The following is an 18,958-nucleotide window of genomic DNA, read 5'->3' as shown; positions in this document are numbered from 1 at the left end:
TACAATCAGACAAAATACCTGTCTGTACCTCGAGTGGCAAGAGTTAACACCCATCATCATGGAGAGAAAAATCCTTTCTTGGATATTTTTTCTTGGATATTTACATGCATTGTCTGGACAAGGTAAACTAGTGATTACAAGTTTCATTACAGGTGATGTTTTTATGGCTTTGATTGTTTGCATTTTACTTTCTAATATGCTTAGTAGTAGTGTTAAGTATTTAAAAAAGTTTTTGTAGTATTTTATATTTGTGTGTGTGTGTATATATGTGTATATATATATATAGATATATAGATATATATATATATATATATATATATTATAATATATATAGATATATTAGAGAGATATATATAATATATATATATAATCTCAATAACTGGCAATATATAATTGTGGTCTCATGAAATACAACTCAGCAATTTCAATAGTGTAAATTACTGCAAGGGAGATAACACATTTTGGACTGAAAACATGAGTGGGGAACACAAAAACGAGAGAGACAGAGGCATGGCCGTGACACACACGTATGACTTGAATCATTTTAAGATAAAATTATCTAAATTGATTTCATAAAATAAGTAGTGTATTTTTAAAAATATTGTTAAATAGAGCTGATTCATTTTCTTTGGTCAATATCCAAGATGATGTTTACTGTCTGGATGGTCCTCCAGACAGTAAGAAAGAGCAAGAGAGAAAGAAAGAGCATAAACATAAATCTTGGCATGAGGTGCAACTGTTTAACCTTTGAAAGGTTATCAAAAAGAAAACAAAGGAAAAAAGGTATGATTATTTTGTAGCAGTACTGGTTTAATAGTTGTTACACATTGTGCATTTAATATTTCATGACATTATATCTGAATGTGGTTAATTCTAAAACCCTCAATAAACATAAATTCCAAACTAAAGGTAGATATAAAACACTCACATACAGTATAGCAATGAAGAACTCATCAACATCTGACAAGATTTAAATTTCTACTTATGACAAGTATTGTACTATGAAGATGGCGTACATATTACAGTGTAGTTTGCATTTACAGCCAGTGCTCAGATAAAGGTAGTAGGGTCACCAAAATCACTAATATCTTCCTTTTGATAACACTGATATTTGCACAAACACGTATGGCAATCTGGAGAATAGCTGTTGAGATGTTTGGTGACATATGATTCAAGTGATTTTCTGACAAAAAAGACATCTGATTTCTACTTCTTGGTGAAAGTCCTTATATAAGATAAACATGACAATGAATACAAAAATACTGAGGTATCTGATTTAATTGTTTTTCTCTAATTCAATATTTATAACACTACAGCTGTAATGGTGAGGTCAAGAGTGAAGAAAGGAGCCTCTGATGTCTTATGCTGGAATATTTATTGACGCTTGGCCAAGGAGACTTTAAACCCCTACAGATAACACCACAAATACTATACGCCAATGGCAAGCTATTTCTTATGTTTAGGAACCACAATGTTGAGATAAGCTGTTCTCAAGCAAAGCCAAACAACTACTACTGCTTAGGACCTCAAGGCCCACATGTGACATCATGTAACCTAATGATAGAAAATTCCATAACAACAGCAACAACTAACACAGGTGACAATGCAGGAATTATAACCAGTGACCCACCTGAGGAAACTCACTTCCCAACCACAACTGCTCCCTTAATGACTACAAGAGATGATTTTGCCACCACAACAAAGCTAAGGCAATACAAAACTCACCCTGACAAAGAAACCTAATAAAATATGTTTTGACTAGGGGTGCAACAATACATGTTTCTGTACTGAACTGTTCGATACAGTGGTCTCGGTACGGTACGCACTATGAATCAAACAATACACAATTGTATATTTATTTTATCAACTCCTGATGATTTAAGCTGCATTAATTGTATGTTCAAGGACATATAGCATATGAATAGAAAAACTGATTGTCCACAACAGGCACACAGTCAAACTAACTAACTAGACTGATGCAACATAAACTAGCATCTGAGCAGGGAGTTTAGCACATAAAATAACTGTGAGAAGAAGCAGAGTTCTTAAGGTAGGAGGTTATGTCTTGGCAGGTTTGTGAATTTCAGATGATGAGTATGTGTGCAGAGAGAGCAGGACCAAGTGGAATCCATATCCACAGACAAACACAGACACAGTCAGGGGAAAACAGGCACAGCCATGGACATGACAGTATTAAGCTTTTATCAGTTTCTACGTGTGATGTTTTTTTCCCCCCATCAGGCTTGATATCACAAGCACATTTACAGATGAAGATAACGTCCTATGGAGAGATCAACAATGGTACCATTACTAAACTTGTTCAACAGGTATGGAAAATTTGAGGGTTAAAAAAATCTAAATTTTAATAAGTTTCTTCAGCGAACAATATCAGTCATAGTGCACACAAAAAAGGCCGGGGTAAAGGGAATGAGATACGATGTTAAGTCTCTATGATGTCTCTCCATTTAGGTCTTTAGAGATCAGCTCCTAAATGGAAGGGCTCACACAGTCACAGTGAAAGACATTAAAAAAATTAAGGTTGTAATGACTACTACAACTGCTACTACCACAACAACCACAACCACCGCACCTCTGAGGACAAGAACTATACCAACAACAACCATGACAGCCAAACCCATGATCACAACTACACACGCAAGAAACAGACCCACAGCTACCACACCTGCAGCAACTACCACAACTGGATTGCCAACCACCACAACTTCACCTCCAACTACAAAACCTGCAGTAACTACCACAACTAAAGTTCCAACCAGCACACCTGAGAAAACTACTACCATATCTTCGGCCTCAACCACCACAAAAGGGGCAACCACTATAACTTCGGCTGTGACTGTCAAAACTACAGTTCCAACAACCACAACTTTGACCTCAACCAACTCAATGTTTGTAACAGCTGCCGCAACTGATGTTGTAACAGCCACAACTTCAGCTCCAACAACCACAACTGTAGTTCCCACAAGCACAAATCCAACCACCACAGAACAGGCAAACACTACAGTGTCAGCTGTAACAAACACAACTGCAGTTCCAACCACTCAAACCTCAGCTCCAACTACCACAACTGGTGGTCTAACAACCACAAAATCAGATGCAACAACCACAACTTCAAGATCATCCAGCACACATGCAGAAACTGCCACAACTGTGATTGCATCCACCTCAATTTTAGCAGAAGCTGTAACAACTGGTGTTTCAACAACCACAACTTCAGCTCTAATTACCACAACTACTGTTCCATTTACAACATCAGTGGAAACTACCAGAGATCTGATTCCCATGACCACATCTTCCGCCAGACCACGGGAAAACACAAAGACTTCGACTGTAAGCAGCACAACTGCAGTTCCACCCACCACAACTTCATCTCTAACTACCACAACTGGTGGTCCAGTGAAAAATGCTGCTTCCACTACCACAACTGAGGGACAGACAAACACAACTTCAGCTAGAACTCCCACATCTATAGAAGCAAACACAACTGTAGTTCCAACCACCCCCTTTACGGGGACGACCACAAGTTCAGCTCCAACTACCACAACTGGTGGTCGAACATCCACAACATCAGGAGAAACTACCACACCTCTGGTTCCCACCACATCTTCCACCTCAAGCGCCACACAACCCACAACTTCTGCTGCATTTACCACATCTGCAGGAACTAACAAAAATGGCATTCCAACCACTACCAGAACTGTGTATCCCACAACCGCCTTCTCAACATCAACTAACACACCTGGGGAAACCACCACAGCTTCAGCTATAACTATCACAACTGGTCCTGCAACATCAGAAGAAACAACCACAGCTGCGGTTCCTGCAATCACATCTTCTGCCCCAACCACACCAGAGCAGACAACTACCACAACTTTGCCTGTAAATCCCACACCTTCAGCTGTAACTACCACAACAGAAGTTCCAAACTCCACAACTTCATCCCCTACTACCACAACTGGTGGTCCAATGACCAATGCTGCTTCCACTAACACAACTGAGGGACAGACAAGCACAACTTCACCTACAACTCCCACATCTATTGCAACAAACACAACTGTAGTTCCAACAACCACATTTTCAGCCACGACCACAAGTTCAACTCCAACTACCACAACTGGTGGTCCTACAACCACAAATTCGGCTCCAACAACCACAACTGGGGTTCCCACGACCACATCTTCGACCACAACCAACACACCGAGGGCAGCCACCATAACTTCAACTGAAACTACCACAAGTGACATTTCAACAACTACAACATCAGCTCCATCTACCACAACTGGTGGTCCAACATCTACAACATCAGGAGAAACTACCACACCTCTGGTTCCCACCACATCTTCTCCCTCAAATGCCACACCACAGTTAACCACTATTACTTCAGCTGTAAGCACCACAACTGCAGTTCCACCCCCCACAACTTCTGCTGCACTTACCACATCTAAAGGAACTAACAAAAATGGCATTCCATACACTACAACAATTGTGAATCCCACAACCGCCTCCTCAACGTCAATCAACACACATGGGGAAATCAACGTAACCTCAGCTGTAACTACGACGACTAGTCTTATAACATCAGAAGAAACAACCACAGCTGCGGATGCTGCAATCACATCTTCTGCCCCAATGACCCCACAGCAGACAACTACCACAACTTTGCCTGTAACTCCCACAACTCCAGCTGTAACTACCACAACAGAAGTTCCAAACTCCATGACTTCATCTCCAACTACCACAACTGAGGGACAGACGAGCAAAACTTCACGTACAAATCCCACATCTATTGCAACAACTACAACTGTAGTTCTAACAACCACATTTTCAGGCAGGACCACAACACCAGAGACAACCATCATAGCGTCAAGTCCAACTACCACAACTGGTGGTACCACAACCACAACTTCAGCTCCATCTACCACAACTGGTGGTCCAACAACCACAACTTCAGCTCCATCTACCACAACTGGTGGTCCAACATCCACAACATCAGGACAAAATACCACACCTCTGGTTCCCACCACATCTTCTGCCTTAAGCACCACACCACAGTCAAGCACTATCACTTTGGCTGTAAGCAGCAGAACTTCAGTTCCACCCACCACAACTTCTACTGCATTTACCATATCTGCAGGAACTAACAAAAATGGCATTCCAACCACTAAAAAAACTGTGAATCCCACAACCGCCTCCTTAACATCAACCAACACACCTGGAGTAAACATTATGACTTCAGCTGTAACTACCACAACTGGTCTTACAACATCAGAAGAAACTACCACAGCTGCGGTTGCTGCAAACACATCATCTGCCCCAACCACCCCACAGCAGAGACATACCACAACTTTGCCTCTAACTCCCACAATTTCAGCTCCATCTACCTCAACTGGTGGTCCAACATCCACAACATCAGGACAAACTACCACACCTCTGGTTCCCACATCTGTAAGCAGCACAACTGCAGTTCCACACACCACAACGTCTGCTGCATTTACCACATCTGCAGGAACTAACAAAAATGGCATTCCAACCACTAAAACAACTGTGAATCCCACAACCGCCTCCTTAACATCAACCAACACACCTGGAGTAAACATTATGACTTCAGCTGTAACTACCACAACTGGTCTTACAACATCAGAAGAAACTACCACAGCTGCGGTTGCTGCAATCACATCTTCTGCCCCAACCACCCCACAGCAGAGACATACCACAACTTTGCCTGTAACTCCCACAATTTCAGCTCCATCTACCTCAACTGGTGGTCCAACATCCACAACATCAGGACAAACTACCACACCTCTGGTTCCCACATCTGTAAGCAGCACAACTGCAGTTCCACACACCACAACGTCTGCTGCATTTACCACATCTGCAGGAACTAACAAAAATGGCATTCCAACCACTAAAACAACTGTGAATCCCACAACCGCCTCCTTAACATCAACCAACACACCTGGAGTAAACATTATGACTTCAGCTGTAACTACCACAACTGGTCTTACAACATCAGAAGAAACTACCACAGCTGCGGTTGCTGCAATCACATCTTCTGCCCCAACCACCCCACAGCAGAGACATACCACAACTTTGCCTGTAACTCCCACAATTTCAGCTCCATCTACCTCAACTGGTGGTCCAACATCCACAACATCAGGACAAACTACCACACCTCTGGTTCCCACATCTGTAAGCAGCACAACTGCAGTTCCACACACCACAACGTCTGCTGCATTTACCACATCTGCAGGAACTAACAAAAATGGCATTCCAACCACTAAAACAACTGTGAATCCCACAACCGCCTCCTTAACATCAACCAACACACCTGGAGTAAACATTATGACTTCAGCTGTAACTACCACAACTGGTCTTACAACATCAGAAGAAACTACCACAGCTGCGGTTGCTGCAATCACATCTTCTGCCCCAACCACCCCACAGCAGAGACATACCACAACTTTGCCTGTAACTCCCACAATTTCAGCTCCATCTACCTCAACTGGTGGTCCAACATCCACAACATCAGGACAAACTACCACACCTCTGGTTCCCACATCTGTAAGCAGCACAACTGCAGTTCCACACACCACAACGTCTGCTGCATTTACCACATCTGCAGGAACTAACAAAAATGGCATTCCAATTACTACCACAACTGTGAATCCCACAACCGCCTCCTCAACATCAACCAACACACCTGGGGCAACCACCTTAACATCAACTGTAACTACCACAACTGGTCTTAGAACATCAGAGGGAATTACCACAGCTGTGGTTCCTGCAATCACATCTTCTGCCCCAACGACCCCACAACAGACAATCACCACAACTCCAGCTGTAACTACCACAACAGAAGTTCCAAACTCCACAACGTCATCTCCAACTACCACAACTGGTGGTCCAGTGACCAATGCTGCTTCCACTACCACAACTGAGGGACAGGCAAGCACAACTTCAGCTACAACTCCCACATCTGTGGCAACAATTACAACTGTAGTTCCAACAACCACATTTTCAGGCAGGACCACCACACCACAGACAACCATCATAGCGCCAAGTCCAACTACCACAACTGGTGGTACCACAACCACAACTTCAGCTGCATCTACCACAACTGGTGGTCCAACATCCACCACATCGGGAGAAACTACGACACCTCTGGTTTCCACAGCTGTAAGCAGCACAACTGCAGTTCCACACACCACAACTTCTGCTGCATTTACCACATCTGCAGGAACTAACAAAAATGGCATTCCAACTACTACCACAACTGTGAATCCCACAACCGCCGCCTCAACGTCAACCAACACACCTGGGGCAACCACCTTAACATCAGCTGTAACTACCACAACTGGTCTTAGAACATCAGAGGGAATTACCACAGCTGCGGTTTCTGCAATCACATCTTCTGCCCCAATGACACCACAGCAGACAACTACCACAACTTCGCCTGTAACTCCCACAACCTCGCCTGTAACTCCCACAGCTCCAGCTGTAACTACCACAACTGAAGTTCCAAACTCCACATCTTCATCCCCAACTACCACAACTGGTGATTCCACAACCACGACTTCAGCTCCATCTACCACAACTGGTGGTCCAACATCCACAACATCAGGAGAAACTACCACACCTCTGGTTCCCACAACTGTAAGCAGCACAGCTGCAGTTCCACCCACCACAACGTCTGCTGCATTTATCACATCTCAAGGAACTAACAAAAATGGCATTCCAACCACTACCACACCTGTGAATCCCACAACCGCCTTCTCAACATCGAGAAACACACCTGGGGCAACCACCATAACATCAGCTGTAACTACCACAACTGGTCTTAGAACATCAGAGGGAATTACCACAGCTGCGGTTTCTGCAATCACATCTTCTGCCCCAATGACACCACAGCAGACAACTACCACAACTTCGCCTGTAACTCCCACAACCTCGCCTGTAACTCCCACAGCTCCAGCTGTAACTACCACAACTGAAGTTCCAAACTCCACATCTTCATCCCCAACTACCACAACTGGTGATTCCACAACCACGACTTCAGCTCCATCTACCACAACTGGTGGTCCAACATCCACAACATCAGGAGAAACTACCACACCTCTGGTTCCCACAACTGTAAGCAGCACAGCTGCAGTTCCACCCACCACAACGTCTGCTGCATTTATCACATCTCAAGGAACTAACAAAAATGGCATTCCAACCACTACCACACCTGTGAATCCCACAACCGCCTTCTCAACATTGAGAAACACACCTGGGGCAACCACCATAACATCAGCTGTAACTACCACAACTGGTCTTAGAACATCAGAGGGAATTACCACAGCTGCGGTTCCTACAATCACATCTTCTGCCCAAACCACCCCACAGCAGACAACTACCACAACTTCGCCTGTAAATCCCACAACTTCGCCTGGAACTCCCACAACTCCAGCTGTAACTACCACAACAGAAGTTCCAAACGCCACAACTTCATCCCCAACTACCACAACTGGTGGTCCAGTGACCAATGCTGCTTCCACTACCACAACTGAGGGACAGGCAAGAACAACTTCAGCTACAACTCCCACATCTATGGCAACAACCACAACTGTAGTTCCAACAACCACATTTTCAGCCACGACCACCACACCACAGACAACCATCATAGCGTCAAGTCCAACTACCACAGCTGGTGGTCCCACAACCACAACTTCAGCTCCATCCACCACAACTGGTGGTCCAACATCTACAACATCAGGAGAAACTACCACACCTCTGGTTCCCACAGCTGTAAGCAGCACAACTGCAGTTCCACACACCACACCTTCTGCTGCATTTACCACATCTGCAGGAACTAACAAAAATGGCATTCCAATTACTACCACAACTGTGAATCCCACAACCGCCTCCTCAACATCAACCAACACACCTGGGGCAACCACCTTAACATCAACTGTAACTACCACAACTGGTCTTAGAACATCAGAGGGAATTACCACAGCTGTGGTTCCTGCAATCACATCTTCTGCCCCAATGACCCCACAACAGACAATCACCACAACTCCAGCTGTAACTACCACAACAGAAGTTCCAAACTCCACAACTTCATCTCCAACTACCACAACTGGTGGTCCAGTGACCAATGCTGCTTCCACTACCACAACTGAGGGACAGGCAAGCACAACTTCAGCTACAACTCCCACATCTGTGGCAACAACTACAACTGTAGTTCCAACAACCACATTTTCAGGCAGGACCACCACACCACAGACAACCATCATAGCGCCAAGTCCAACTACCACAACTGGTGGTACCACAACCACAACTTCAGCTGCATCTACCACAACTGGTGGTCCAACATCCACCACATCAGGAGAAACTACGACACCTCTGGTTTCCACAGCTGTAAGCAGCACAACTGCAGTTCCACACACCACAACTTCTGCTGCATTTACCACATCTGCAGGAACTAACAAAAATGGCATTCCAACTACTACCACAACTGTGAATCCCACAACCGCCGCCTCAACGTCAACCAACACACCTGGGGCAACCACCTTAACATCAGCTGTAACTACCACAACTGGTCTTAGAACATCAGAGGGAATTACCACAGCTGCGGTTTCTGCAATCACATCTTCTGCCCCAATGACACCACAGCAGACAACTACCACAACTTCGCCTGTAACTCCCACAACCTCGCCTGTAACTCCCACAGCTCCAGCTGTAACTACCACAACTGAAGTTCCAAACTCCACATCTTCATCCCCAACTACCACAACTGGTGATTCCACAACCACGACTTCAGCTCCATCTACCACAACTGGTGGTCCAACATCCACAACATCAGGAGAAACTACCACACCTCTGGTTCCCACAACTGTAAGCAGCACAGCTGCAGTTCCACCCACCACAACGTCTGCTGCATTTATCACATCTCAAGGAACTAACAAAAATGGCATTCCAACCACTACCACACCTGTGAATCCCACAACCGCCTTCTCAACATTGAGAAACACACCTGGGGCAACCACCATAACATCAGCTGTAACTACCACAACTGGTCTTAGAACATCAGAGGGAATTACCACAGCTGTGGTTCCTGCAATCACATCTTCTGCCCCAACGACCCCACAACAGACAATCAGCACAACTCCAGCTGTAACTACCACAACAGAAGTTGCACACTCCACAACTTCATCTCCAACTACCACAACTGGTGGTCCAGTGACCAATGCTGCTTCCACTACCACAACTGAAGGACAGGCAAGCACAACTTCAGCTACAACTCCCACATCTGTGGCAACAACTACAACTGTAGTTCCAACAACCACATTTTCAGGCAGGACCACCACACCACAGACAACCATCATAGCGCCAAGTCCAACTACCACAACTGGTGGTACCACAACCACAACTTCAGCTGCATCTACCACAACTGGTGGTCCAACATCCACCACATCGGGAGAAACTACGACACCTCTGGTTTCCACAGCTGTAAGCAGCACAACTGCAGTTCCACACACCACAACTTCTGCTGCATTTACCACATCTGCAGGAACTAACAAAAATGGCATTCCAACTACTACCACAACTGTGAATCCCACAACCGCCGCCTCAACGTCAACCAACACACCTGGGGCAACCACCTTAACATCAGCTGTAACTACCACAACTGGTCTTAGAACATCAGAGGGAATTACCACAGCTGCGGTTTCTGCAATCACATCTTCTGCCCCAATGACACCACAGCAGACAACTACCACAACTTCGCCTGTAACTCCCACAACCTCGCCTGTAACTCCCACAGCTCCAGCTGTAACTACCACAACTGAAGTTCCAAACTCCACATCTTCATCCCCAACTACCACAACTGGTGATTCCACAACCACGACTTCAGCTCCATCTACCACAACTGGTGGTCCAACATCCACAACATCAGGAGAAACTACCACACCTCTGGTTCCCACAACTGTAAGCAGCACAGCTGCAGTTCCACCCAGCACAACGTCTGCTGCATTTATCACATCTCAAGGAACTAACAAAAATGGCATTCCAACTACTACCACAACTGTGAATCCCACAACCGCCACCTCAACGTCAACCAACACACCTGGGGCAACCACCTTAACATCAGCTGTAACTACCACAACTGGTCTTAGAACATCAGAGGGAATTACCACAGCTGCGGTTTCTGCAATCACATCTTCTGCCCCAATGACACCACAGCAGACAACTCCCACAACCTCGCCTGTAACTCCCACAACCTCGCCTGTAACTCCCACAGCTCCAGCTGTAACTACCACAACTGAAGTTCCAAACTCCACATCTTCATCCCCAACTACCACAACTGGTGATTCCACAACCTCGACTTCAGCTCCATTTACCACAACTGGTGGTCCAACATCCACAACATCAGGAGAAACTACCACACCTCTGGTTCCCACAACTGTAAGCAGCACAGCTGCAGTTCCACCCACCACAACGTCTGCTGCATTTATCACATCTCAAGGAACTAACAATAATGGCATTCCAACTACTACCACAACTGTGAATCCCACAACCGCCGCCTCAACGTCAACCAACACACCTGGGGCAACCACCTTAACATCAGCTGTAACTACCACAACTGGTCTTAGGACATCAGAGGTAATTACCACAGCTGCGGTTTCTGCAATCACATCTTCTGCCCCAATGACACCACAGCAGACAACTACCACAACTTCGCCTGTAAATCCCACAACTTCGCCTGGAACTCCCACAACTCCAGCTGTAACTACCACAACAGAAGTTCCAAACGCCACAACTTCATCCCCAACTACCACAACTGGTGGTCCAGTGACCAATGCTGCTTCCACTACCACAACTGAGGGACAGGCAAGAACAACTTCAGCTACAACTCCCACATCTATGGCAACAACCACAACTGTAGTTCCAACAACCACATTTTCAGCCACGACCACCACACCACAGACAACCATCATAGCGTCAAGTCCAACTACCACAGCTGGTGGTCCCACAACCACAACTTCAGCTCCATCCACCACAACTGGTGGTCCAACATCTACAACATCAGGAGAAACTACCACACCTCTGGTTCCCACAGCTGTAAGCAGCACAACTGCAGTTCCACACACCACACCTTCTGCTGCATTTACCACATCTGCAGGAACTAACAAAAATGGCATTCCAATTACTACCACAACTGTGAATCCCACAACCGCCTCCTCAACATCAACCAACACACCTGGGGCAACCACCTTAACATCAACTGTAACTACCACAACTGGTCTTAGAACATCAGAGGGAATTACCACAGCTGTGGTTCCTGCAATCACATCTTCTGCCCCAACGACCCCACAACAGACAATCAGCACAACTCCAGCTGTAACTACCACAACAGAAGTTGCAAACTCCACAACTTCATCTCCAACTACCACAACTGGTGGTCCAGTGACCAATGCTGCTTCCACTACCACAACTGAAGGACAGGCAAGCACAACTTCAGCTACAACTCCCACATCTGTGGCAACAACTACAACTGTAGTTCCAACAACCACATTTTCAGGCAGGACCACCACACCACAGACAACCATCATAGCGCCAAGTCCAACTACCACAACTGGTGGTCCCACAACCACAACTTCAGCTGCATCTACCACAACTGGTGGTCCAACATCCACCACATCAGGAGAAACTACGACACCTCTGGTTTCCACAGCTGTAAGCAGCACAACTGCAGTTCCACACACCACAACTTCTGCTGCATTTACCACATCTGCAGGAACTAACAAAAATGGCATTCCAACTACTACCACAACTGTGAATCCCACAACCGCCGCCTCAATGTCAACCAACACACCTGGGGCAACCACCTTAACATCAGCTGTAACTACCACAACTGGTCTTAGAACATCAGAGGGAATTACCACAGCTGCGGTTTCTGCATTCACATCTTCTGCTCCAATGACACCACAGCAGACAACTACCACAACTTTGCCTGTAACTCCCACAACCTCACCTGTAACTCCCACAGCTCCAGCTGTAACTACCACAACTGAAGTTCCAAACTCCACATCTTCATCCCCAACTACCACAACTGGTGATTCCACAACCACGACTTCAGCTCCATCTACCACAACTAGTGGTCCAACATCCACAACATCAGGAGAAACTACCACACCTCTGGTTCCCACAACTGTAAGCAGCATAACTTCAGTTCCACCCACCACCATTTCTACTGCATTTACCACATCTGCAGGAACTAATAAAAATGGCATTCCAACCACTACAACAACTGTGAATCCCACAACCGCCTCCTCAACATCAACCAACACACCTGGGGCAACCACCATAACTTCAGCTGTAACTACCATAACTGGTCTTACAACATCAGAAGAAACTACCACAGCTGCGGTTCATGCAATCACATCTTCTGCCCCAACCACCCCACAGCAGACAACTACCACAACTTCACCTGCATATCCCACAACTTCAGCTGTAATTACCGCAACAGAGGTTCCAAACTCATTCCCAACTATCACATCTGGTGGTCCAGTGACCATTGCTGCTTCCACTACCACAACTGAAGGACAGACAAGCACAACTTCAGCTACAACTCCCACATCTATGGCAACAACTACAACTGTATTTCCAACAACCACATTTTCAGCCACGACCACCACACCACAGACAACCATCATAGCGTCAAGTCCAACTACCACAACTGGTGGTCCTACAACCACAACTTCAGCTCCATCTACCACAACTGGTGGTCCAACATCCACAACATCAGGACAAAATACCACACCTCTGGTTCCCACCACATCTTCTGCCTCAAGTGCCACACCACAGTCAACCACTATCACTTCAGCTGTAAGCAGCACAACTTCAGAACCACCCACCACAACTTCTGCTGCATTTACCACATCTGCAGCAGCTAACAAAAATGGCATTCCAACCACTACCAAAATTGTGGATCCCACAACCGCCTCCTTAACTCCAATCAACACACATGGATAAATCATCATAACTTCAGCTGTAACTATGACAACCAGTCTTACAACATCAGAAGAAACTACCACAGCTGTGGTTCCTGCAACCACATCTTCTGCCCCAACCACCCTGTTATAAAAATTAGGATTATACTGGGATTCAAATGTTTTAATTCATATAGTGTGTGTGTATCCTGTCTTTTGCATGTCTTGTGCACTTCCCTTATTTGGTCTGTGTTTTACTGAGGCTGGCAGGGAGAGGTAATTATAAATCAATAGTAGAAGGACAAGAAAGACAGGTTAGGGAAGTATCATTTGGATAAGGAACATAATGTTCATTACTGAGCAGAAAACCAAAAAATAACATTATGATATTAACTGTATAAGAACCAACTTTTAGAGCTCCATAGGTAGCCTTTTTTCTGTAACCCCTTTTGTGTGTTTCACTGTTAAATGCTCCTTGTACAGGAATAATAAATTCAACTTAAACTTTGATACTTTGGATCCAGTCTTCCATATTAAAGGGTTTTTCTTTAAAAAATTCCCTTAACATTTGGCGCCCAACGTGGGGCCCCAATATCTGTTCTCCTCTGGAAGCAACGACACTGGAAAAAAAACCTACAGATGTACTGTATTGACTGAAAAACCTCAGCCATGAGGTTTTTAAAACCTCGTTTTGGAGTAGGTTAGGACCAGGAGAGAGAGGAAACAGTGACGGGGCCAACCACAAAAAAAGGAGACAGACCCACGGGATTTGGAAAAAGAGGGTAAGTTGAATTTTGATCAATGGCCAGATACCTCAGTTCAGTTAGGAACTTTTAGGGGTGCCTCACTTCAGTTAGGAACTTAGAGGGGTGCCTCAGTCATAGACTTGGAGGGTAAAGTCTTTAGAACGATAATTGGAAAACTTGATCCCTCAGGCCTGAGTAAACAAAAAGATGTCAGAGAAGTCTAGAAGTCAGATTTAGTAAACAAAAAGATGTCAGAGAAGTCTAGAAGTCAGATTTAAAGGTAATACTGGGAGTTTAGGACTCCGATAAAAAAGCATGCTTTAGTGTTTGTCTATATATACCTAAAATATATATATATAGGTTCTACACAGGCTAAAAATAAATTAAGTATAGTAATAGATATTAACAGTGTCTCAGGGAAATAAAAAGACGAAAGTACACATATTTCACTGATCGGGCCAGTTGCTCAGGTGAATTCCATACAAACTGTTTGGCTGTTAAGGGGAGAATAAGGGAAGTAAAATAATCTTGTCATATGTGAACAAGAATAAACTATTAAAGTCTGTGTAAAGTCAAAATAAATATGTTCTCTGAGTCTGTCAGACTAAAGAGGAAAGTGTTATTAACCACCCAGCCAAAGTTGAATGATCAAAAATAACGATAAAGTTTATGAAATTAGGTGTCAAAATGAGGTAAAACTGAATGCGCGAAGCCACGCCCACTTGGCGGTGCAGAATACAAGATGCAAATTTTATGGTAATTATCTTGGTCGGTTGCCTGTCCCTATCTGAACACGGACTTATTTGTCATACTCTGGCATCACTTTGCAGCCGGCAGGTGGTCACACACAGGCAGGTGTGTCTCGTATGTCTGCGTCGTTACTGATACACGTAAACTCAGATCTGACTGTATTCCCCGTCATAGCGACAAGCTGGTGTTGGATAGAGATGTCCCATGTCCCATTATCGGTGTGTTTTCCTCTGGATTTCGCTTAAGACACAAGAACAGTCTAACGTTACATGCACTGACATTACATGAAAATGATGGGAGACCCTAACGTGATTATGTTCACGTTAGGGTCTCCCATCACGTTACTGTGCACTAAGTCACCTAATGTTACTGTAATTATAAACTCAAAAGTTAACTTTGTGGGCCGGATGGCTCGACAGGAGGTTGAAGATGAATATCCCCTCAAAATGGGTCACTGTCAGAGTCGTAAAATAGAACAATATAGTGGAGATGCCAGACGTATGGAAACATTAAATCCTGATAATGTTAAATACCTTAAGAGATGGCAGAAGAAGTGTGATTTTGTAGGAAGATGTAGAAGAATGCGAAGAGTTAGTGAAAGCTATTAGTGAGAAGGAGAAAAGGAAAGGTAAGTTAAGGAAAGAAGGACTGTTACAGGCCAAGTTGTGGCTGAGAAGCTAGGGCCAGATAAGCCAGTATTCAGAGAAGGAAAAGAGAAGGAGAAGAGAAAGTTGCTAAAAGAGAAGAAAATGTAGGTAAACAGAAAGAAGCTCAACAGAGCAGCGAAAAACAAACTAACACATATCTTATCTTGTTTTCTGCCCGAGACCCTCAGGGTGATAACGAGTACGTGCCACATGGGCTCCATCTGGATCCTCCACCTCCTCCTCCTCCTCCTCTTCCTGCACCACCAACTGCTCCGCCACCTCCCGTCCACTCACCCCACAACCCCTTCCTGAGGGTTAATGTCACTCCACAAAAAGGAGAGATGGCTCCACAGATCCCTCAATCTCCTCCAAAGACACGAAGCGGTACAGTATACAGTCACACCACACATGTAAATGAGACACAGAGTTACAGCGTAATAAATTTAGATGATGATGATGAATATAACACAACTCTCATCGCATCCATGATTGAGCTACCAAACCCTAGAGCAGGCTTAATTGTGAATGGAACAAATTTTCCTTTGCAGCTAAATAGCGGTTTGAGAGTTAGGTCAGCCACAGGGCATGTAACTACTGAACCTTTGTCCAAACTACTAGAAATAAGCAATCCTAAAACAAGGAAAAGTATACTAGCCTCAGTGGCGTTATCACAACTGAGTCCCGTTAACCTCTTAGGGAGGGATCTGATGACGAAATAAGAGATAGCAGTGGTACCAGACCAAAATGGTTTTGGTATGAAAGCGTGGCATGTAAATCTAAAAACAGCAGACAGCGATGACGAGGACGAAATAGAAACGTTTGTGCGCGAAGGACTAACATTGAATTACTGTTACAGTTTAGATATAATTTAAACAGGACTAAGAATGAACTATGAACTATGAATGAAATTGGCATTTCTTCTACTGAGATGAAAAATGCTGAAACACACACACCTAGAGTTGTCACGATACTAAAATGAGTAACCACGATACTATACCAGACAAGTATCGCGGTTCCGGATATTATCGCGATACTGTGGCCTTTTTTTATTATTATTATTTTCATAATCTGCAATGTATTTGTACAAGTTAGCTTGAAACAACGACGTTTGTTTTTTAAGCAAAATTAGTGTTCCCACTGACGAAGACGCCACGGCAGACTCGCTGGTGCTTCTGCCATGGTGAGTGTGTTGTCTCGTGTCTGGGCGAGACAGAACTTAAGCTTGTTGTTTGTTTTGAAGCCAGTTTCTATCGAATCGGAGCTGTCTTCGCGGAGTTCGTTCTTTCCGGCAGAAACACACGAACAGCCAATCAGCTAACAGACGGGCGGACCCAGCGTGCGGAAACAGCCTATCATATCCCTGGACGTCACCAGTAACAGGCAAACAGCCAATCATTCAGCAGCTGTGTAGTTCGGTTGCGGTTCCATGTTGGTTTGTTTACAAAGGAGTAGCATGCAGTCAGAAGCCGGGAGGAGAGTAGAGGCGGCCGCTATGTAGCGGAGACTGGCACCGGTAATATAGTAATCCACGGTAATACCGTCGTGTAAAATTTCTAGTATAGTAGCGACGGTTATGATTTGGCACCGCGGGGTACCATGTATACCGTGGGTATCGTGCAACTCTACACACACCTGAATAGTTACATTGCACAATGTACTTTCGACATGAGCACAGACAAGACAAGGAATATCATGATTAATCACAATTTCTGCTGCATTTACCACATTTACAGGAACAAGCAAAAATGGCATTCCAACCACTACCACAACTGCAGATGCCACAACCACCCCCTCAGCGTTAACCAACACACCTGAGGCAACCACCATAATTTCAGCTGTAACTACCACAACTGCAGTTCAAACCAAAACAACTTCAGTTTCATCTTCCAGAACTGGTATTCCAGCAACCAAAAAATCAGGTTCAACTACCCCAACTAATGTTCCAACCAGACTATCTTTAGCTGCCACTCTCACAAACCTGGCAACAACCACAACTGTGGTTCCAACTACAACATCTCCTTCGACCACAACAACAGCCCCTGGGGCGGCCACCATAACTTTAGTTCCAACCACCACAACTTCAGCTCCAACTACTACAACTGCTGGTCCAAAAAACACTTCTGTGTCTACTGCCACAAGGGTTGTTCTGACAACCACAACTATAGTTGGAACTCCCACATTCTTGGCAACTAACACAACTAACAACTACCACATCATCTGTCTCAACCAACACACCAAGGACAATCACACTAATTTCGGCTATAACTACCACAACTACAGTCCAAACCTGATGTTCCAACAACCACAAAATCAGTAAATGCCCTAAATGCAGTTCTGACCACCACAAATTCTGCTCCAACTACCACAACTGTAGTGCAAACAACAAGTGTTTATCCGACTTCAGTGGAAACTAAAACAACTGTGGTTCCCACCACCACATCTTCTGCCTCAACTACTACACAAGAAGCAATCACCATAATTTCGGCTATAACTACCACAAGAGCAGTTCAATCACCCACAACTTCAGCTTGAACTACCACAACTGGTGTTCCAACATTTAACATAAGCTGCAACTCTCACATCGCCAGAAACTGCTACAGTTGTGGTTACCACCACCACGTCTTCAGCCTCAACTACCCCAACTGTCTTTCCATGTCATTAGAAAACCATAATATGAAAATACTGGTTATTTGCTATGTGAGGGATACTATGAAACAATGAGAATATGCGATTTTTCTGAATTTGAACTTGCAAGAATTATTTCAAAACAGAGAAGGAAGTCCAAGACATTTTGTGCAACTGTTTAAGTTTCCATTCCATT

The 18,958-nt window shown here is 44.6% G+C and overlaps 1 protein-coding gene across 1 annotated transcript; it reads left to right on the top strand.

Annotated features, from left to right (window-relative positions):
* The first annotated feature begins 7,335 nt into the window (after positions 1 to 7,335).
* Positions 7,336 to 18,330, top strand: LOC113747978 (mucin-2-like). The gene is made up of 9 exons (XM_027290203.1): positions 7,336 to 10,512; positions 10,701 to 10,833; positions 11,303 to 11,466; positions 11,655 to 11,787; positions 11,893 to 12,123; positions 12,335 to 12,863; positions 13,607 to 13,890; positions 16,318 to 16,526; positions 18,088 to 18,330. The coding sequence occupies exons 1-9, from the start codon at positions 7,438 to 7,440 to the stop codon at positions 18,328 to 18,330; spliced, it is 5,001 nt and encodes a 1,666-aa protein (XP_027146004.1). The 5' UTR covers positions 7,336 to 7,437.
* Positions 18,331 to 18,958: the final 628 nt, after the last annotated feature.

The sequence above is a fragment of the Larimichthys crocea genome, chromosome XVII, assembly GCF_000972845.2.
Source record: "Larimichthys crocea isolate SSNF chromosome XVII, L_crocea_2.0, whole genome shotgun sequence".
NCBI lineage: Eukaryota > Metazoa > Chordata > Actinopteri > Sciaenidae > Larimichthys > Larimichthys crocea.
Note: the sequence above shows the minus strand (reverse complement) of the source record. Positions and strands in the feature narration are given on the sequence as shown.

What these genes read in the sequence shown, in the direction of transcription:
- LOC113747978 (XM_027290203.1), top strand. Translation starts at nt 7,438, where the DNA reads ATGACACCACAGCAGACAACTACCACAACTTCGCCTGTAACTCCCACA. An exon ending in CACCTCTGGTTTCCACAGCT is followed by an intron (nt 10,513 to 10,700) that starts GTAAGCAGCACA and finishes AACTGGTCTTAG; the next exon opens with AACATCAGAGGGAATTACCA. An exon ending in CCCACAACCGCCGCCTCAAT is followed by an intron (nt 12,864 to 13,606) that starts GTCAACCAACAC and finishes CCACAACTGAAG; the next exon opens with GACAGACAAGCACAACTTCA.